The sequence below is a fragment of the Etheostoma spectabile genome, chromosome 5, assembly GCF_008692095.1.
Source record: "Etheostoma spectabile isolate EspeVRDwgs_2016 chromosome 5, UIUC_Espe_1.0, whole genome shotgun sequence".
Lineage (NCBI taxonomy): Eukaryota > Metazoa > Chordata > Actinopteri > Perciformes > Percidae > Etheostoma > Etheostoma spectabile.
Genome location: NC_045737.1, coordinates 18,427,762 through 18,449,479, shown reverse-complemented (window position 1 = coordinate 18,449,479; position 21,718 = coordinate 18,427,762). Strand labels below are relative to the sequence as shown.

Here is a 21,718-nt window from a genome sequence, read left to right as displayed (position 1 = left end):
TTTTTTTTATAATAGAAACCCAACTTTACTCTGTTTTTTTGTTAGACACTCTATATGCTGCTTGAAGGACAAACTTTCTTCTAAGATGAAATCAAGATCTTTGTAGACTAATACTCGTTCAATTACTTTTTCATCTAGTGTAACAATCTGACAAGCATTGTCTATGTTCCTTGATTTAGAGAAGCACATCATTTTAGTTTTGTCAGAGATAGTACAGTCTCAATTTGTGGAGATTTTTCTGAATAAAGTTGAAAGCAGATTGCAGGTATTTGTAGGTCTTTGTTAAGGATGAGGCAGAACAATAAAAAACGGCGTCATCTGCATAAAATTTACACTGCTTTTGTTGAATTCTGACACAGGTCATTTATATAAATACTAGAAGTGAATGAACAGACTGCAGTATTTTGAGGACGCTCTGTGTCCATGGGGATGCATGCGCAAGAAGTTTTCAGCATTCCACTGAAGTGTAGGAGTGTTAGTGTGACCAAAGATGTGTTGGTTTTTGTGACATTGGGAGTTTTGCTAGTGTGTTGGTGTAATGGTTTAAATTCTATCCGCATCACTTTTGGGCAGAAAGTTCATCCTCTTGGTTTTGTAATAATGGCTAGTGTGAAGGACTTTTTGGATGACAGGTTGTGGTGGAGAGGTTGCTAAAGTTTAATGTCTTTAAAGGACAATCGTTGGCAGCATTTTGAAGTCTTGGTTGGCTTGGATAATGTTTCTCTGGTCTATAAAGAGAAAAACCCAATAACATTTTTTTATGTTCACTTGGCCCAAACCAGAGGTTGATGCAATGGATTGTTTTTGCCCATGAGGGCAGATACATTTTCAAGAGGAGGTGGCTCTTAAATGTTGTGTTGCACTGTTTAATCTCTTTAGTCTTCTGTCTTGTTACTCTTAAATGCTTCTCAGGCGCTGGAGTTGCAGGATGGAAATAGGCTTGCTGGGGGGAGACTCTCTTTAAACATCAGCATGTTAACAGTGTCATTATAAACATGTTGGCATCCTGATTGTTAGCATTTAGCTAAGTTATTACTGTGGCTACAGTAAGTACAGCTTCACAGAGCCGCCAGCATGGCTGTAGACATGTATTCAGAAGTAGAATGAGGCAGCTGATTTCCAAAACCAGCTGGGGCCAGAGGGGTCAGTTTGGTGTGAATATTCGGGAGGCGGGGGTTGTTGACCATGCCTTTAAGAATCAGTGGCATTGAGGCTGTGCTGTTCTTGGAAAATGTCACCTCAGACTGTTTGGGCGTCTAAATCTTAACTCTGGGTACGTTGGTCCCTTCATTAACATTGTAGATTCCTTTTGACGCTTGATTCAGGAACGTCTGGAAAAACAAAAAGCATTTGAATATTGAATTCAATGGCCTGTTGAGGGAGTCAGTGGCCTTTCAGAGTGTGTAAGTGTTTACTGTTTCTCCCTCAGACCTCCCTTGGTGGTACAGAGAGCGTGTGAGAGAAACTAATGATAGGTATACCAGGATGTTGCATAAAATAGTAAAACTAATTGACACAACATTTTGAATAAAAAGGGCAAAATGGGCATTCTACGCCCTTCCTATGTACATTCCTACTGCTTCCTCTCCTTCGTCCTCCTTCCTCACTCTTTCCACCACAGGGTAAGGGTTACAGCGTATTGCTTTTTGAAGTAGATATTTGCATAATCAGATTAGGATGCGTGATTGTCAGTGGGCTCCCCCATCAGAGGGTGCTCCAGAGGAGAGAGCATGCTGTCCAACCCAACAATGGATGACACCCCTCCTCTCTTACCCTCCAACCAGCCTGCACCTGCATCCCACCCTCCCATCCGGGCTGCAGGTTGGCCGTGGCGGCAGTCCACGCTTGGTGTTGCAGCCATAGAGGGGTGAGGGAGAGCGAGAGGAAAACGGAGGAAGGGGGAGGGGGTTTGAGTGCATGACGGCAGTGGGAGGGCAGGGGTTGAGCTGAGATATTTAAACATGCAGAGTGTGAATTGGCTTTAAGGGGATAAAGAGCTCAGGGCCTATCGGTTGGCACCCAACTCCAGAAATTCTTTTTCATGGGCGCCTCAGCCGGGAGAGCGAGGGGCTGCCTGCACTGATCTGGCCCATTGTGATAACAGATTCAGACAGTGTGCTAGACGCTGATAAGGAAATGTGCTCTCAATAGACGATTACGCACATACTTGGGAGAGAATAGTCAATCGGGCAAATATACTTGGTGGAGGGAATGAGAAGCGTACAGATTTGTTATTATTTTCAATGCAGGGTTTCATAATCCTGCTAGAAAGTTGAGGTCAGAGTAATGCTCACACTGTGATTGGGCGATTTCTATAAATAAGGTGTATCAGCAAAAGGCATTTCACAGCCTGACAGCATATGGGGAAAAGCTGTCACGTCTTCCTATCCAGTTTCAAATGATGACTGAGTTATTGAACATTAGGGAGTCTGAAATTTACCAAAATATTCAACATACAAAGAACTAAACTGTTTTGTTTTTTTAAATATTGCACCTTATATAACCAAGATGTCCAGCTATTAATACCCACAGTAGTTTCATTTGGTGTTATTTCAATTCATCATGAAATTGCTCAATTCTCTGGGAAATTGCACAAAGAGGGAAATACCTTGCGCAGAGAGGTAAATACCTCCAAAATTCATGCTGTGGGAGAGGCAGACTGCCGCTGTACAGTTGTTTTCCCTCACCCAGTATAATACGATTTATTTAGTATTTTTGCAGGATTACAAAGAATCACCTGTCAGTTCCCACAGGCCTACAGGCAGTGTATCCAGCTGCCCTCTGCTCCGTTTACACACCATTAGCCAGTTTAACAGCCAGAGTAAAAGCGCTCAAAACCAACTCCGTGTTTACTCTTCAGCTCAGTTAGATACAGCCTTTTGCCTGAAAACAGGGGACATTTTCCACAGTCACAATAGACGATTAGGCATGTAAATGTCTGACCTCGGTTTAAATGACATACAAGGAGACGGGTGCAAACAAAACCGCTAATATCGGAACCGGAGCTGAAACACATTGTCCATTAATCAGTTTGTCCAATGACAGAAAACTATTTTAATAATTAATTTGGCTCTAATTATTAAGAAAAAAATTACAACTATTTTCTGCTAGCAGCTGCTTTCCTTTGTTTTGTATTATAGTGACGTGAATATCCAAGCCATTTGAAGATGTTCATTTGAAGTCTGGGAAATTTTAATGGGGATGTTTCACAATTTTTTGAAATGTTATAGACTTACAAATTCATTGTTTAATAAAAAAGATAGACTTATCAATGATTAAAATATCTTCTGTTGCGGTCCTAATTAAAACTATAGTTTATTTTCATCTGTTATTTTTGGATAGTTTGATGGTGTTTCCCATATGAACATTTAATTTGATTGCACAGTAACATTTTTTACATTGATATGTTGGGTACAGGCGTTTACGTAGATAATTAGAATTTAACAGGAATGAATCGGTGGCTTCTGACATTTCTGTAGTCTCATTTCAAGTAATTCCTATCTTTACACTTAATAGTTAGGACTTCAATGTTGTCAAATACCACGTATAGCAACAAAGTGGCCTCTTCCCTAAGAAAACTCTGCACATTGGTCAACTGGACAGTGTTTGACTGCAGAATGACCTCCGACTCCTGGGGTCACAAGTTAAGCTGTCACTTTTAGCACTCCTCTCACAGACCTCTGGTCAGTGGACAGAGAGCAGAGGTCAGCGTTGTGTCTACATGCTCATCACAGGACTTGTGGACAAATGTTTCTGGGCTTATTGAGCACCAACAAAGAGGCAGCAGCTCCACTCTTAACTTCAGAACAGTTGTCTTACACAGTGTCAAATGATTTCATCAGAGGATTCTAACAGTGTTGTCCTTATTCCACACTACACACTAATTGTAAATAGTATATGCCAATTATCTGTATACTATGTATTTTCAGTTAGCATAGAAAATAAATCAACATACTAAACAGTTTTATACTAACAGGAAATGGTACAGTATTAGTGCCTATGCAACAAGAATGTTTTTCCAGGATTTAATTTTACATTTGTTTTTAGTTTTTAGTTTTATTAGGTGTACATTGTGTTTAAACACAATGTATTTGTATTTCCATCCAATTCCTTGTGAATTTCATTGTTGGACAATCATATTCTTCAATACTCAAAACTCAGGTGTTTTAGTATGCCTACTAACTGTTTTTAGTCTAAAGACAATACTGTTTAAAAAAAAAAAAAAAAAACACAGGCTAAGATTTAGTTCATAGTTTGGAGTGTAGGCTACTCAGAAATGCAATGTTTGGTAGCCTTAAAACGTTTCCTGCTTTAAAAAAAAACAAACGTTTATAGTGACATCTTTAATTAAAAAGATCCATGAAAGTATTTTTATTAACAAGTCATTAAATAAATAAATAGTTGAAATAAATAACATACTGTATATTCACAAGCACACCAAAATAACTTACAAAAGAGGTATCAGAAGATAAGTAGCACACTCTTCACGGTAGACAATCAATTCATAATCTTTGGCTATATGACATGCGTATTTTACAAAAACTCAAATGAAAACACATTGAAATGAGAAGATATTGTGTGGTCAAGCATGAAAGAGGATTGACAGTTTCGCTGAAATTCCTCAGCCCAATCCTAAGTATCACAAATTTGTAATCAACTAATACTGAACATTGTTGTGTAAAAGGGTGAGAAACAGCAAAAGTCTTTCACAGAACGATTTCTTCTGAAGTCACATAACCTATGTAAATAAAAATTAAGGTCTGATTTAGTCTTCTCAAGAAAAAAACAGCATGTCGATTTAAAAAAGAAAAAGAAAAAAAGTGCCCTTGGCTATTTTGAGACGATTGCAGGCTGGAGAATTGGCTGAGCCTTTATCTATTCAAATGCTGAATCTATTGCTTGAAATGAGAAATTCCTTAATCCCCTCCATTTTCCTCAACTGCAAAACACCCTGTCATTGCAAACTAAATTAGTTCCAGGTGGACCGGCAACAAGGAATATTAACATGAAGACATGAAGGGTATATTGTACATCCAGGGTTTACAAATCCATGCAGAATACAAATTAATTTTAACCCGCAAAGCATATTTGAACACCGATCAGCATGGAGGCTGTGAGCACATTTTTTAGCCACGGTTGGAGTCCACAAATATCACACAATATTGCATCTTCTGCATGAAATGCAGAGACAAAAATGAGTCTTGAGGAAGGACAATATCAGTTTCTTAAACCCAGGAAAGTGTCCGAAGGTCCACTCAAGGGTTTCTTTTTTTTGTGGTTTCTACCAGGCCTCGGAGCTGTCGCAGCTGGATCCAGGTGAAGGGACTTCAGTGTCACTGGTCATGGCCCAGGGATGTGGAGGGGAGTGCAGCTGCTCCATGTTTCCTCTGAGAAAGGTGAGCAGAGCGGTGGGGGAGTGGCTGGCTGGCTGACCGCTCTGGCTCTCCAGCAGCTGCACCAGGAAGTTGATGTAGCGCATGGCCAGACGCAGGATCTCATTTTTGCTCAGCTTCTTCTCCGGAGGATGGGTGGGGATGAGCTTGCGGAGCTCTGCGAAGGCGGTGTTGACGTTGTGCTGGCGCCAGCGCTCCCTCGTGTTGGTGAACACCTTCCTGGTCATGGTGCGGAGTAGAGCTGCAAAGATTCAATGATTTATTGATTAGTTGATTGACCGAAAATGAATCAGCAACTGTTTACATAATCAAAGTTTTTTTTGCATGTACATACCCAATTTCCAGTCTCTTAAACCTAAAATATTTTATACTCGTCTTTGTCACACACAACAGTACGAAACTGAATGTCTTTGGGTTTTGGAGCCCTTGGTTGGAAAAAACAAGACATTTGACAATTTCACTTTAGATTTTTTTTTTACATGGGCAAAACAATTATTCAAGACATTAATCAGCAGATTAATCATTAATGAAAATAATCCTAATTGACTAGGTGACTGACTGGAAGCAAAAAATAGAGTGAAGGTATATTAGGAGGGATACTGGCCACCTTACTGTAGTTCTTTGCACAAAAATTGCAGATATTGATAGAAATTATTTAATAAAATTGTACAAGAATATTTATCAAAATCTATGTTATTTGTGGCCTCTTCCCGCAAAATAAAACCCTCGTATTTTACCTCTTTTAAGAAAAAATTGGAATTCCTTCATAAGAGATTGTTTGGCTCGTACCAGCTTTCACATTAAATTTAGATTTTGGAAACACTTTAACCCCCCTATATTATTATTATTATTTTTATTAGTAGTAGTAGTATGGTTGTTGTTGTTATTATAATATGCAATACATAAACCTTTAATGGATGGTTAGGTCCTCTTTAATGGGTGCCCACATAAATTGAGGCTGGTGTATGAACGGATAATGAACGAGAATATAGTTTAACATGTGTTTTCATGTTAAATGTAACTGTTCACAAATGTACATTAATAAACACTTAAAAATGTATGTTACAACTAAATTATAAATGTGATAACTAACAAAGTGTGGACACAGAGTGTGAATTATAATTTCCCCATTGGGAATCAGTAAACAGATTAAAAATTAATTTAAATTTAAAGCATGAGCCTTTTCTTAAATGCTTAAATAGTGCTATTAAATGCTAAAAAGCCCTGCTATATTTTACAAGACTTTACGGTTAAATAAAGGCTGTTCTGCGACAAAAACCTCAAATTATTTTGAACAGATAATTTGATCTTCAAATTACACATCATTTTTTTTACCATTGCAGCTGCAAGCAAAGAGTACATCACATCTCCTTGTGATTAATGACTTACTTTGCCAAAGTGGAAACACATTGCCTGAAGGGGAAATAAATGCTTCAATATACCACAGATGTCTCACCTGTATGTGTGTAGAAATGTGCAGAAATCTCAGTTGCAGAGTTGTCCTCCGCAGGTCATCAGTATCCAGGAGTCCGGCGTAAATGTCCTCTCAGTTGTGTCTTCTCATGCTCGCTGAGAGATCCTGATGGGCAAGAGGGAAGAAGAGAGTAAAGGCGAGAGGGAGTATGAGGGAGGGAGGGATGGGGTAAGACTGCTGCATGCTCGCATCCCACATTTTATAGCAGGGTGAACCCTATTGTGTGACGTGTGTTGTCGTGGAGCCTCTGTGGCATTGTGTGTGAGGTTGGTGTTGTTAACTGAGCAGGGATTGTTAAAACACACGCCCCCTCCTCTTCTACCATGTAGAACCAATGGAGGTGGCTTCATGACTATATTGTCCATAAATCATCACTTTAAATGATTGTCATAGGTGTCTCTATGCAACATTTGAATGGATTCTGGGTGTTTTTTTTTCTCAACAGCCCTTTAAGTGACTATTTGTGCTGCTTTTATGATTCATTGCTCATTTAATCCTTGAAGGTTTGCACTAAAGGTGACAAATACATTCCCATTGAAGTGAAACTGAGACGTTCATTTCTCTGATCCTTCTCTTACTGCTGTGGACACTTGTTCTTTTCTGTTTCTCAGACATTAGGCATGGACATCCCACCATCCCCTGCACTGTAAAAAGACCTTGATATCACTGCCTGCTCTGCTATTGAATTCAGCCTGATTGGGCCACAAAAGGTAAAAATACCATATCCAGATTGACAGTTGAACAATGTGGGTTTTGTTATGACTATGGTAATCTTGTTGAGCCATTCCAAGAAGCCACACATAAATTACAGCGTCCTGACTCACCTCTCTCCAACCACTCCTCTCTCCTCTCTCTCCCCCCTTCTCTGCCTCCCACTTTCAACCTCCGTTCAGATAAAAAAAACAAGTCTAGTTTAACCAATTGTCTCTGTTCCTTTTACAGCCTTCAAGTGTTGTTTCAAAGACGCAGCCTTCCATAAAAGTCTCTGTGTGGAGTAGAAATTTACATAATCCGATTAGGGGCTGGGATTAGCCCCGGGCCTGGAGATCGGGCCCAATGGGGGCCGTTTTCTGAATCGGCCATTCATGGGCCCTGCTGCACGTCCAAGAGGCTGCACCTGCAGGCCAGGCGCCTCCGCTCTCTGGCTCCATCCAGCCTCCACTGCAGTCTAAAGGTCTGCAGACACACTCACAGTAGGCTGTGGGCCAGTCAGTGAACTTTCATCACACCTACATGGCCAGGTGAAGATTACACCTGATTTGGTGTAATGTATCTGTCATACAGGTTGGGGAAGAAGCATGACATGCTATGAAGCTTCTTGAAAAATTAATAAGGTCAAATTAAGTGTAACGTTTTAATATGTAAGTACACAAACAAAAAGAGATGACTTCTAAAGCCTACTACTAAATCTTATGAGGTCACGTCTGGCGGCAAGGAGCTTGAATAACAGAGGTTACTGCTGTAAATATTAGTGCTCCCCGTGTGTTTATTAGACTTGTATGTGTAGATGATTCTTGGACAAAGAATTTGTGCTGCAGTAGTAGAGCTACAATAGTTAGTTGAATAATCGATTAGTCAGTCGACAACCATGTTATTCACTGCTGATTAAGCGTGACTGTTGGGAACTAGATTTGCTTCCGAGTTGGGGATCAAAAGAGTTCAAACATGTCTGGTTTTCCTTTTCCCTTTTCACTGTATGTTGTTTCTTAAAAAAAAAAAAGGTTGAAGTTGGCACCCTGTTATACAAATAAAATAAATATAGTTTTATTCTCCCAATAATGATCACTCAGAAGTTGCTCCCTCGCTTGCAAGTCAATTAAAACACAACTTCACCAGCCGATTCAATTGTAAAGACATAAAGTTCAACAAACCTTGACTTCATATAAAAAAAAAAGAAGAACTACAATTAAGTCACGATATGCAGTCACGGTAATAACTTGAATATTTAAGCTAAAACGGGTCTTACCATACTTTGTATGTATGGAGGATAATCTGAACACTTTATTAACACGTATTGGGACAAATTTATGGATTGATTGTCTCCAATGATCATGCACGGTGCTTTATTCTTCATTAACTCTTCTATTTGTATTAACATGTTGCTGCATGTTGTTCTTTCCGTCAAAATACATTGTGTTGCTTTTGCCGCTATTAATTTCCTTTCAGGGATTTGTAATTTGTCCCAATTTTTAAACCAGTTCATGTTCAAGCAAACAACTGTGCACCTTAAAGTCACAGGAGATCCCCTCCTCTGCTGGGGCTGTGGGTTTTATTTACAGAGGAGAGGAAACACAGGTGACAGTTAACTGCTGCCTGTGATTAAAGATAACAGCTGTGTGACCTTTACAGCTGTAGTCAGAGTGGGATCCAAATCTAAAGGATGGCATTGGTTTAAACAGCCTGTTAATTCCCACAATATCTCCCCTGTCCCATTCAGTCCTGGGCTTTTAGTATAGGCTGGGGTAATTACAGCACCATTACTGTTGCTATTTACCGAGCCGTCATATGGGGACTCCTTTGACCATCCTGCCCCACAGCTTTTGTTCCTGTGCCATTAAAAAAACAAACCATTTAGTATGTCTCTTTGTTTGTCCACTGCTTGTTAGAAGGCAGAGGCCGGCAGAGACAGAGATGTTTTTAAAAAAAAAAGTAAAGCCTGGCGGTGGCTATAGCCAGTACTGGATGTGGCTGTCCAGAGGCAGAGAGGCTTGGAGTCGATGTCCCTCGGGGTTGTCTTTGTCTGGGGATCATTCCTGAGGGAGCTGGCTTCACTCTGCTGGCTCGTGAAGATAAGCACTCTCTCCACATGCTGAGAGACGATGATAAGGGGATTGCTTCACTAAATGAAAAAAAAAGAAATAGCCCCACCATTGGAGCTGCTAAAATGAGACGCTTTATCAGTTTAGCTGGGAAAGACCCTCGATCCCACTCCTCAAACCATAAATCAAGGTTTGTTTTTCACTACCGAGCATGCTCTGTGTGGAGGAAAACAAAAGCAGAATGTGCACACAGTTGTAATCTTGATGGTTAATCTTATTTTGTAAAAAGAAATTGGTAACAACCCCTTATTACTTAGAAGCAGTATGTAAACATAATAAATGTATGTACTGTATGTAATAATTATGTGTTTATATAACACAATGTAGATGTAAGATTTTTTTTAATGTTTATTATTGGGAAGTATTTAGCTGAACGTTTGAAAAGACATTTTATTAAATTACCACTGTGCATTCTTCATCTGTTCATACATCAGCATCAGGTTATAAACGCCAACATAGGACATTAAATAATACACACAATTATAAACAAGTGTTATAAGTTTGATTTAATAAATCACAAATACTGTTTGTGCTTGGAAAGACAAGCGTAAACATCTCAAAACAAGGCATAATAAATACTATAACTATATTTTACAAAAAATTAATATTTTAAAATATTAGCGAAAAATAAAATATATTAACAAACTGAGTGAAATTATTTCTAATTCTTTAAAAAAATAAAACAGGAACGGACAAGGGCACTATTACTTATTAAAAATAGAATATATGCCAAAACTGTTTTATCCAAAAAATCAAACCAGGCAAAGTAAAACGTAATTTTACCTGAATGATAACTCCAACTATGCAATTAATAACTTTAATTTAACAAATTCTTGTCTTTTCAAGAAAAAAAAGCATTCATGACTAAAACAATTTAAGTCTCGTCTGTCCGTCACTTCGGCCGGGCACCTTCTCATAGCTTAACCTCCCCCTTTTCACTGGTGTCACCACTGCAAAACAAACACAAGGCAATCTAGTAAATAAAATGAAACTTTAAAAAAAAAAAAGAGTCAAAAACCGATAAAAGCCAGGTTTCCATCCAACTGTAGTGCAAATGGGAATCAATTTGGAAGAAAATGTTTCTATCCATTCTTGTTATGCTAATATAGAGCAAAACAAGATAACGTCATTTAAAAAGAGAACTAGTTAAACCTCAAATGGTGGAAAACCATGTGGACTGCGTGATGGAAATATGACTTTGATAAAGGTTTCAGTCTCATTTTTATTAAGTCTGTTTCCATTGTCGCATTTTGCTTTTATTGAAAAACACCTTGCTTTTATTTACTCACCTGTCCCAACAAAACCTGCAGCCTCACCCCTTCTTTTCCTCTCTTGTCCTATCCAGCATTTGGAGCCATAGTTAGTTGAAAAAGTCGTTGCCTCTCTATTATTAAGACATTTTAAGCTGCTTTGATTTTGACTCCACGGCGTGGCCTTTGGAGGAGGGCTCGGACCATAGGAAATGTGGGGGTTTTCTGGATGCTGGAGGTCAGTGTAGACTGTAGAGTACGAGGACATCTGACTGTTGACCGGCTGCTGCAGGACGGGGCTGTAACTGAACGCAGAGTCCAGCTTGAAAGGACTGTCCAGGTGGACTCCAGGAGTGTCTGCGTAGAGGTTTGTAGGAGCTTTCTGTGCCCACTCATCGTTCACTCTTACAACAACTCTCCCCACTGCCCCAGCTCTGCGTCTCCAGCCAGAAAACGCCACCTCCTCTCTGCCTCTGTCCTCCTCTTGCCATGGATCCCTGCTGTTCCAACTCCTCTGGAGGTGAACATCTGGGCTGCCAAAGGAAGAACTCAGGTCGAGTCTGAAATCTGTGTTGCTCTCCTGCACCACTGAGCCTGGGTCTGGTTGACAGAAGCTGCGATCAGCTCCGAACAGGAAGCTGGTGTTGTGGTCACTACAGAATAGTTCTGGGTGGGGGTTGATGGGGGGTTCTGGCTGTGGATCAGGGTTCATGTGTTCGGGGTGAGCAGTGGTGGTGCAGGAGCTGTTTGGTGGACTGCTCTGTTGGTCTGTCTCAGTGATGAATGTCTGAGCTTCTGGCTGCGCTGGGGTCAGTGTGTACAGGGAGGTGGTGTCATTGAACAGCTAAAACCCGAAAGAAAAGATGGGCTATTAAGTGCTAAAATGTCCCTGAAAAAATAATTTCATTCATTCCAAGCCCCTAAGTTTATCAATTTAATGTGAATTACATTTAATATATGTTCTGTCCTGTAGAAATTAAATTTATGGTATAGCATAAAGATTTCAATAATTAATGCTAAAAGGATACTAACTGGGAACTGCAATAATGCATTATTATTCTTAGTTGACTGCAATGATTAGTCGATCAGGCTATTTGACTATTTTGATAAAATATATCTGGTAATTGTTTCAGTCATTATTCAAGGAAACAATTGCTGGTTCTAGCTTCTCATAATTGCAGAATTGGCTGCTTTTATTTGAAATATATTATAGTAAATGAGATATCTGTGGTTTTTCACTGTTGGTTGGACTAATCAGGTTGTGTTGGGTGTTTTTAACTACTTTGATATTTTATAGACTAAACGGTTGTAGCCCTTATTCTTAGTAATGAAAAAGATCACAAACAAATAGATCACAAACACCATTTGATGTTAAATGTAATAATATAACCAAAAAATTGAACAATATAAAAACTATGGCTGCCCAGACTTTCAATTAACTGGAGTGGATGTTTCATGGCTTAATTTTATTGCATCCTATCCAGACAACATAACACATTGTAAGTTAATGTGGTTCTTAGCGTACTCTCAGGCCAAAAGAAAATGTAAAGTTGCAAAAAAGTAACAGAAATCTGGTCTAATAATCAGACTGATAGTATTCACTTGTTGGAAGATTGGTGGCTGTAAAAAGTTTTTTTTAGAAATAAGTATTAATCCCATTAACCTCTTGGCTTTCAGCACCAGTATTAAGCCGCTGACATAAAATATATTGTTACAAAGCAAAAAAAAAACAACATACAGTATGCACACAGTGTATTTAAGTGTAGTGACATCACTAGTAGTGATCACCTTGAGAACTTTATGTGGCACCTCAGGGAGCAGCTCCATTAGCTGAGACAGTGAGGCCCCCAGGAGCCACTGGATGGATGGAGCTCTGTTCAGCATTAGCTGACTAACCAGAGGGTTAATACATGGGAACTGCATCAGACACTTTTCCTCCTGGAGGGAAAGAAAACAAAAATGTAAAAATGAAAGACATTTAGTGTTAAGTTGCAAGCCATATTTGTTAGTGATACAAGATAAATTATATGGATAAAAAGTTTAAGTTGGAGCCCCAGCAAATCTTCAGGTATTTTAGCCTGTAAGTACTCTGTATGAGTTGGGTTGAAGTAGTTAATGAAACCAAAGAAAATCCTTTACAACTAATTACAAGACCAATCCATTATCTTCCTATGTAAAATCACCTCTGAGGGAATCACAGTCAGCCAGTCTCTGTCCAGGTAGTCCACAGGGTCCTTCTTACTGGCCATCAGGCTGTGGAAGCAGATCTGGCTGATCCATTTGGCTATTTCAGTCACGTCAGACACAATCAGCACCTGACAAACACAGAAGAAGACCAAGTGGTTTATTTTGTTATTTTGCCCACCATCTCCATTTCATTTTATTTGTTGAGAGATCTAGTGGTTAGAGCGAGTCAAGTGTTGGTTTATAAGTACACTACCGGTCAAAGGTTTGGGGTCATTTAGAAAATTTTCATTTCACTCCATTATAGACAAAATACCTGCTCGGATCAGTTGCATTGTTTTTTTTAACCAGATCAGCAGTTTTCAGATTACATTATGTGCTTACATAATTGCAAAAGGGTTCTCCAATGTTTTCTCAGTTAGTTTAGTAGTGTATATATGTGTGTGTATTTTAAAGATTAACTATATGCTCAAGGGCCTTTTCCCTGGAAATAAAAAAGTTGCCTTAGTGAAAAAGGTATCAACATCTGCAACGCTAGAAAGAGGGGCTAAGCCACGCCCACTCACCCCCCTGTGACCTCTAGTCCCAGAGTCTGGATAAGTTGGTTTAGGAGCGGGGAGGGGGGGATCAGGCGCCCAGGAATTGCGCCAGGCTTTAAAGCAGGGGTCTCAAACTCAATTTACTTGGGGGCCGCTGCAAGTAGAGTCTGGGTTTGGCAGGGCCGCATCAAATATTCCAAAAAAACCCTCTATTTCCTCAAAAAAAAGGCGCGGAACTGCCGGTGCTTTAAACCCCTAGATCTGATATGGTTGGTGCATTTCACAACAACAGACATCACATTGTCAAACCTCAGGCATTTGCCGCAAAGGGTACTTAGCTAGCTTGACAACGGTTACGCCGCTGTCAGGAGACTACTATAGCCCATAAGTGACATGCGCAATGACAAAAAGTTTCAGAACGCGCGGGCCGCACTAACACTTAACTTTGATGTCAAGTAGGGGGCCACAAAATATCATCCCGCGGGCCGCAATTGGCCCTCGGGCCGCGAGTTTGAGACCCATGCTTTAAAGCACATTGAACATACTGGCCAAACAGTGGAACTGCAACTCCTGGCCTGTCAAGTGATGCCCTCTGGCCCAAAAAGACTTTTTCCAGTAGACTAACATGGCATTTATTTTTCCATTGCTGTCATTAGTTCCTATCAGTATGACCTCATCATTGCATAATGGTTTATCGTGAAGTCATCATGGTCAACGTGACCTCATCATTACTTTGCAGTCAACGTGGCCTCAATTATGATATCAGCTCTTAAATTTAGCTGGCATCCACGTCTAATTTCCTGTCTCTTAGAGATCAGTTGCTTCCCAGTAAAGTAGGTATAGTGTATATGCGTACACATGCACATTTAATCACCAATATCTCTTTTACTACCTCTTCTTTTGGGGGGTGGGGGGTTCTGTCTACCCATGGCCTCTCTACCCCTTATACATTTAAGATAGGGATAGGGTCTAATTGTCGTTAACAGATGGACATTTGAGAGATTGGAATGTATTTGACAGCAATGACATATAGTTGAAAATCAAGAACAGTGGAGGGCAGAACAATAAATCATGTGTGTGTTCTACCTTGACGTCTAGATCCTCAAACTTCATACTGAAGAGCACCAGAGACGAATAAACCAACACCAAGTTGCTAAACGCCTCGCTGGAAAATCTGCAATAACAAAAGAAAGACAAAAGCAGTGACGGTGAGTCTATTTTTAGAAGATGTTTGTGTGTATGCGTGTGTTCTGCATTTACATATAAATGTATGGACACTGACCCTCCTCCATGGCTGTCGCTACAGTGCAGGATAAGCCAACAGCAGTTGTACTGCAAAGAGAGAGCAGTGAGCCTCATCACTACTCCCTCACTGGCTCTCTCCTGACAAAGTTCATCCTGCTCCTACACACACACACACACACACACACACACACACACACACACACAGAAAGAGTTACAGAAACTGAATAAGTGTCAGCTATTGTTGTTAATATAAAGATTTTGTTAAACATTTCCATGCAATATTCAAGGACCTCACTACAGGGAGATAAAAACACAAGAAATTCAGCATCATAGTGGATTGTGGTGTGTGTGTGTGTGTGTGTGTGTGTGTGTGTGTGTGTGTGTGTGTGTGTGTGTGTGTGTGTGTGTGTGTTTTGACGGATGCAGCAGGTTCATGGTACCTGAATGACAATAGCTGTGCTTTCGTCCACCGTGATTACAGCGTAGTGATGGGTTCCTCCGAGCATCTGCAGGGACGGACAGTGGCTCCTCTCAAGCACAGTTATATTAAACCTGTAACATAACACAAATACAGACAACTTTCACCATATGGTTTAAAATGATAGGTTATCATCACTGGCAAATATGGTAGAAACACTTAAAAGCCTGACGGTAGAAATTGTTGTGGGGAGATTTATTCTTAACATATTCTCCAAAGAAATATTCTATCTGGAGGTGAGGTGGAGGTTACTTTAAGAGAGATATACAAGTATAACCAGAAAATCGGAAATGATTAAATGAATATGATATGATATGATAATTGTTTTATTACTTTCAATGAATTTCAAGTTTCAAAATGATTATTATTAATTTGGTAAATTATGTATTATCTAGTTCCAGCCTCTCAAATGTGAGGAAATGCTACTGATGCCGTTTTAAGTTTGAAATGCGGTTACGTTGTAGTCTGGACGGACGGAAACAGAGACCTTTGGAAAAAACTATGCCGACACCCATCTCAGTACGTCTTATCAGTTAGGTAGGCTCGCATACTGTCCCTTTCAGTAACTGTTCCACCTCGTTGTTGGTCCAGGCAAATAAATCCTTGGTTTTACTTTTTTACTTAATATGGACGGAGATTATTTCTGATTTAGAGCCTTAACACTTGCATAGACTGAGATGGGTTTTTTTTTTTAAAGATTTTTTTAGTGGTATTTTGGGCTTTTATTGGAAAGGACAGCTTAAACATGAAAGGGGAAAGAGAGGGGGACTGACATGCAGCAAAGGGCCGCAGGTCGGAACCATACCCACTGCATTGAGGACTGAGCCTCTTTATATGGGCGCGCGCTACCAGGTGAGCAGACTAGGCGCCCAAGACCAGGGTTTGAATTACGGGTGAGCTAGTGGGAGCTGAGCTCCCATCGAGCAAAGATGTGCTCCCATGAAAGCAATAAAATCATACACCTGTGGGTGTAAAAAAATCATGTAAAGATCAGAACCAGCAACCATGCCACCAAAAATAAAAAATAAAGAGTGCAACAAACATCAGGTACAACTTTGTTAATTTGGGTTTATTACAAAAAAACAAAAACATTGTCAGAGGACAGTCTAAATGCCACTGCTAGCATGTTGCATGGCACTGGGACAGAAGACGATGCTACAACTTACTAAACGTTGGACTTAAATGAATGAAGTGCAGTGTTAGGCTCTTTATTTATTTATTTACACACACACCGCGCCTGCTCATAGGCAACTTTTTTTTTTCTTTAAAGAGACCCTTATAAAGATGAAATCATATTTTAAACCCTTTTTTAAACTGACGGAGATGGTTTTTGTTTCAAAACAAAAACATAGTGGTGTGGATGTAGCCTTAGGGAGTCTCCTCATTTAGGATCCTAGTGGCCTAAGGGTAGAAGCTCCTCCTGAGCCTCTCAGTGCTGGTGTATTTACCTTCTTCACGACCTCGACAGGGAGAAAAGTTACCCGAGGGGTTTGGATCTTTAATGACTCTCTTAGCCTTTTTCTTAACCATGATTACTAGGCAGAAGTGGCTAAGACGAAACAAACAAAACATTTATAACTGTAAAAAGTAATTGAAAAACTGTAAATGAATGCTGAACATTTTACACTTTAAATATGTAAAAGAATGGTTTAAGGAAAACAAAACAGACTTTAGTGATCATCTAAACATGTACAGCAGAGCTGGATCATACAGCACAATGAGACTACAGATACTAACCAACCCAATTTTTCAATGTCTGAAAGATCTGTTAAATCTTGACCAATTTCCCCTTAAAAACTAAACGCAGAGCAGTAGATTATATAAAACGCTGATTATGATGCAAGTTTTTTGGTTGCCATGGAGTCTCTTAGTCAAAATACTTTCATCATGCTTTAAATCTGCTTTAAAATTATATTGAGTTTTGGTAATATTGGGTGTTGTCTAAGTATGGCAATGTACTGGAAATGCAGGTATTTGTTATTCTTACAAGAGGCATATGATTTAATTAGACTTGACTGGATAAATGTCGAATGGCCGTGGGCAAGACACTCCCTCGGCGCCATCAGTGTGTGAATGGAAGTCGCTTTGGATAAAAGCGTCAGCTAAATGGATGTAATTTAAAAAGTAAAGTAAATGAAGGGGAACATTTACCCTGACTCGAGTGTCTGTAGCAGCAGTGGACAGTTAAGAAGCCCCTCTGTCACTGACAAAACATATGGCACATTGTCCTCCAGGCACCACGAGGCTTTTTCCTTTTCTTTTCGAGAAAAAAAATACATATAATTACAAATCACCGTACAATGGTGTTAGTAATATGTACGTGGTGGCAGCTGACCAGTGTCGGAGAGGATTGTGTTGAAGGCGAGGTGACTGATGCTCCTCTCTTTGCACACGTTCACCCATGGCGACTGGCCTGGATTGTCATACTCCACCACCAGAGAGAAACAGCTCCAGGGGAAGTCAGGCCCTACGTGCTGCTCATACACCACCACACACACACTGTCGCATGTGCTGATGGAACAGGATGGGGGTGAGAAAACGTGAACTTTGTTCAACATAACATATCAGCTTGAACTATGTCCTTCAACACAGCAAAATAACTGCCACTTTCTCCATTTTACACACCAAAGCACTCTTATTACTTACTCATACAGTATGACAATATGAGGAATGATTTTTACTTAATGTTCATAAAACTCAAACTAAATTACTTTTTGCTTTATATTTTTAATCAGTACTAGGATGTGAAAAACCCACCACAAACTTTGAATGAGATTTATGCATTTATAAACAACTATGCACTTTTACCTGCTGACCACACTGGCACCGTTAAGTTTTTTCTTGTCCTCCTCAGGACAAAGTGCAGTTACAGCAGCACCTGAGACAAAGACAAGCAAACATACATACATTAACATCTAGTTGATTAGTAGTGCTGCTGTTAGCTGTAAGCTGATAAGCTGATCAGAGATCAAGGGTCGCTCACCAGCGGCGTGGCTCAAACTGCTGACGATTGAAGATCTGATGTCGTCAGAGTCGACTGATATTATGACAAGAATCTGAAAAAGGACAAATCAACCAAGATTATAGCAAGTGTTTCACAAATTAACACTGAAACAGGACAGATGCTGGTCAAACTGACTTTCTCCACAGTGTTCTGTCCTGTCCTGCCGTGCAGCCATGCAATCAGCAGCTGCTGCAGCTCCAGGAGTTTGAGGTTGCACTCCTCGTTCTTGTGATTGAGGTAGAGGAGGATCTGCAGCCTCTTCACCAGCTGCTCCAGACTCCGCTCAGCACACACCTCAGCTGCCTTGATCAGGTAATCTTTATTGCATAAGAAGAAGACCATAAACATCTCAATATGGTATTTACTACTATGTAATAGTCAGGGTTGGGAAACAAACAGCGTCAACGTTGCACTTGCTCAGAGGGGTTAGGCCTATGGTCCCACATTTCTAAGATTTGTTTTCACTTAAAATTAGGCTCTTTGTTCCCACAGCCCAATGGTCCCACATTTCTAAGATTTTTCCTATGTTAGGGTTAGAGTTAGGGTTAGGGTTACATTTCATCTGTAGTCCATTGCTACTGGATAATAGGTTGGGTGTAATTGGCTACCGAATTGGGAGAAAGGGGGGTAAAATCTGATACAAATGTATGAAAAAGAACTGTGGGAACATAGGGCTACATTTTTTAATGAAAAAGAAAATTCTTAGAAATGTGGGAACATCGGCCCGCTCCCTCTCAGAGCATACTGTAGTAGCATTCTGCTGGTGGTCTTGCAATGGGATTTACTGTTCTAATAAAACCATAGAAACAAGGCGGGGTAACACTTTACTTGACGTTTTCTACATAAGAGTGACATGACACTGTCATGAACAAAGTTATGACACATGAACCCTAACCCTACCAATACCTATAACTTGTCATGACAAAACCGAATGACACTATAAAAGTGTTATGTCAAACGTTTATAACTAGTTTATAATGTTTTATAACACGCTCATGACAGCGTCATGTCACTGTTATGTAGAAAACTTAAAGTAAAGTGTAACGCAACGTGGCCACTCTGCTGTGAAAGGTCCCCGAACGTAATAGTCTGGTTGTTACCCCTCTCCGCGTAGACCCCAGAGCTAATCGTTGCTAACTGAGCCTTCAGTTCTCCGTGCCTGTATCCATTAACTGTATTTATGGACCCAAGCCCAAATAAAACCCGTAGTTTTATCAAATTGGCTGTAAACGTTTCAAACTTCAAGAGTTGTTTGAATGACAGAAATTTGATCAGATGAGATCTAAATGAGTACAGAACACGGATTAATACACTTCAAAAAACAAACAATGATTTAACAGGAGTTAGGAGCGAATAGTGTTGAGATTAATAATAACGTAACTTTCTGTATAGTACAGTATTACAGGTATTTTATCTGCTGAACCAAAAAAATAAACTGATTTAATTGACAAAGCACATCAAGGCTAGAATTTTGTGTCATTTGTTTAAAATTTAACAAGCAAATTGTTGTATTTTAACAAAATACTGAAAGCATCAGAAAAGCAGAACACAGTAGGCTACATTATAATATCTGTTCATTTATCACAAGTTATATCATTATTGCGATATTCAACAACATTACGGCATCATTGCATATTCCTCATTTCGTGCAGTCTTAATAACAACCCTGAAATTGTGTCCGATGCCAGATAGGAGCATTCATAGTAAACATTCATAACTTAAATACAAAAATGGTGAAGATTTGAAACCAAGAGTGAAGGGGTTTAGAGTCAGTTTATACTGACCCAACGCAGTACTGAGGTCGCACTTCAGCAGCAGCTCCTTGAATGTCACCAGCACATGAATCAGAGCTGCCTGGTCGAAAAGCACTTTCTGATCTGTAACACAAGGCCAGCAGAGGGGTTTTCACATCTTTTCTAACCAATGTACTGAATTAATATATCTGTACTACATACTGCAAGCCAAATTTAAGGTTGTACAAATGTGTTTCTGGAATATGGAATGATATTTTGTACCTCTGACCAGCTCTGCGCTCTGTGTCCTGCAGAGCGCCTTCTCCTGCTGTTTGAGAAGGAAGTGTGTTTGGTCCGGGGACAGGCAGCTGAAGTCTCCCAATATTGGGAAGTTGAGCCCCAGCTGTCGAGCAGAGTTTAAACAAGGCTGAGCAAAGGCCCGCAGCTCACAGTGGGCATGCTGCTGGCTCTCTGTAAGAGAGTGGGAGCACAGGGGTTGGAGTAACAAACTACAACAATACAATCGTATCCTCACGATTCTCCAACAAGGACAAATTAAGAAATGTTTTGCTATATTTAACGGAAGGTGGTGTGAAAGTGTTGTACCGGTAGCTTGGACTTGGACTACTCTGCTGTCCTGTCTGTCCTGAGGGATGGACTGACGAACAGGATGACTGATGAGTTGACCCATCGACTGAAAGACTGCTTTCTGCTCTCTGGTGGCAATTCCTGAGACAGCACCACTTATGTGCATGGGCCTCTGATCTGATCTTTGCATCTGCTCTGGAGGGAGCTGATGATGCGCGGATGGTGGTGTTTGCTGGTGCCCGTTTGGTGCTGATAAAAATAGGATGATAAATAATATAAATGATAATTACAGTTACTACTTGGATAGTTGAATATGCATAAAACTCTGATGAAGCAATCTTGATATAACCACAAGATGGAGCCAACGTTTAAAAACTAAGTTAAATCCTACACAATGTCAAACGTCAATTATGGTCATATTAATATAAATTAGTCCAGGTAGGGTTTCTGATGATTCTTGATGATTATTTTAAACCTCGGCTACCTACCTACCACTGGCCTATAATTCCTATTTATTGTGACATGCATATATACAAAAAACATCTAGTTATCAGGAGAAAAAGTGATGAGTATGGTTGCAAGAACATAGGGGGTGATGAAAATCATCTTCAGACTTTATAATAGGAACACTTAATAAATGCATTATCTATTTAGTCATTTCAACCGAATTAGCATCACAGTGTACCTGGAGTTGAGCTCTGGGGTGTTGCAGTAACCTGAGCCAACTGCTGAGATCTCAGGATCATGAAGGTGGACAACGGGTCCAGGTCCTTCTCAGATGGCTGTTTCGTAACCAGCAGACCTCTGTGATTGTCTCTGGAGGACACGACGCTCCGCTCTGTCCTACAGTCGTCTCTACTTGTGTCAACGTCGTTCTTACGAGCAGGAAACCCAACTTCTAAAAACCTCCTGTCGGAAACGTCCTCATTGGTGTTTGTGATAGCAGCAGGTTTTGAAAATATTAAGGTTGCAGGTTTTACTTCCATGTTTGTGTTAACAGTGTGCATCAAG

The 21,718-nt window shown here is 40.0% G+C and overlaps 2 protein-coding genes and 1 long non-coding RNA gene across 4 annotated transcripts; 1 reads left to right on the top strand and 2 right to left on the bottom strand.

The window, feature by feature from the left end:
* Positions 1-4,356: 4,356 nt before the first annotated feature.
* Positions 4,357-7,436, bottom strand: tal2 (T-cell acute lymphocytic leukemia 2). The gene is made up of 2 exons (XM_032515564.1): positions 6,850-7,436; positions 4,357-5,634 (listed from the first exon to the last, which is right to left on the bottom strand). The coding sequence occupies exon 2, from the start codon at positions 5,618-5,620 to the stop codon at positions 5,282-5,284; it is 339 nt and encodes a 112-aa protein (XP_032371455.1). The 5' UTR covers positions 5,621-5,634; positions 6,850-7,436; the 3' UTR covers positions 4,357-5,281.
* A 2,914-nt stretch (positions 7,437-10,350) lies between these two features.
* shoc1 (shortage in chiasmata 1) lies at positions 10,351-21,712 on the bottom strand. Of its 2 annotated transcripts, XM_032515488.1 has the most exons (17): positions 21,393-21,712; positions 20,726-20,956; positions 20,402-20,590; positions 20,171-20,263; positions 18,522-18,703; positions 18,366-18,438; positions 18,191-18,260; positions 17,718-17,893; positions 17,534-17,639; positions 15,345-15,456; positions 14,942-15,063; positions 14,746-14,833; positions 13,120-13,251; positions 12,725-12,874; positions 11,553-11,780; positions 10,976-11,513; positions 10,351-10,636 (listed from the first exon to the last, which is right to left on the bottom strand). In XM_032515488.1, the coding sequence occupies exons 1-17, from the start codon at positions 21,691-21,693 to the stop codon at positions 10,551-10,553; spliced, it is 2,877 nt and encodes a 958-aa protein (XP_032371379.1). In that variant the 5' UTR covers positions 21,694-21,712; the 3' UTR covers positions 10,351-10,550. The 2 variants fall into 2 exon arrangements, with proteins under 2 accessions (XP_032371379.1, XP_032371378.1); XM_032515487.1 differs by having other exon boundaries at positions 10,976-11,780.
* LOC116689156 (uncharacterized) lies at positions 18,811-19,069 on the top strand. The gene is made up of 2 exons (XR_004331925.1): positions 18,811-18,843; positions 18,924-19,069. It is a non-coding gene; the product is annotated as an uncharacterized LOC116689156 (long non-coding RNA).
* Positions 21,713-21,718: the final 6 nt, after the last annotated feature.

What these genes read in the sequence shown, in the direction of transcription:
- tal2 (XM_032515564.1), bottom strand. Translation starts at nt 5,620, where the DNA reads ATGACCAGGAAGGTGTTCACCAACACGAGGGAGCGCTGGCGCCAGCAC.
- shoc1 (XM_032515487.1), bottom strand. Translation starts at nt 21,693, where the DNA reads ATGGAAGTAAAACCTGCAACCTTAATATTTTCAAAACCTGCTGCTATC. An exon ending in GAGCGCAGAGCTGGTCAGAG is followed by an intron (nt 20,264 to 20,401) that starts GTACAAAATATC and finishes CTTGTGTTACAG; the next exon opens with ATCAGAAAGTGCTTTTCGAC. An exon ending in GCACAGCTATTGTCATTCAG is followed by an intron (nt 15,064 to 15,344) that starts GTACCATGAACC and finishes GTGTGTGTGTAG; the next exon opens with GAGCAGGATGAACTTTGTCA.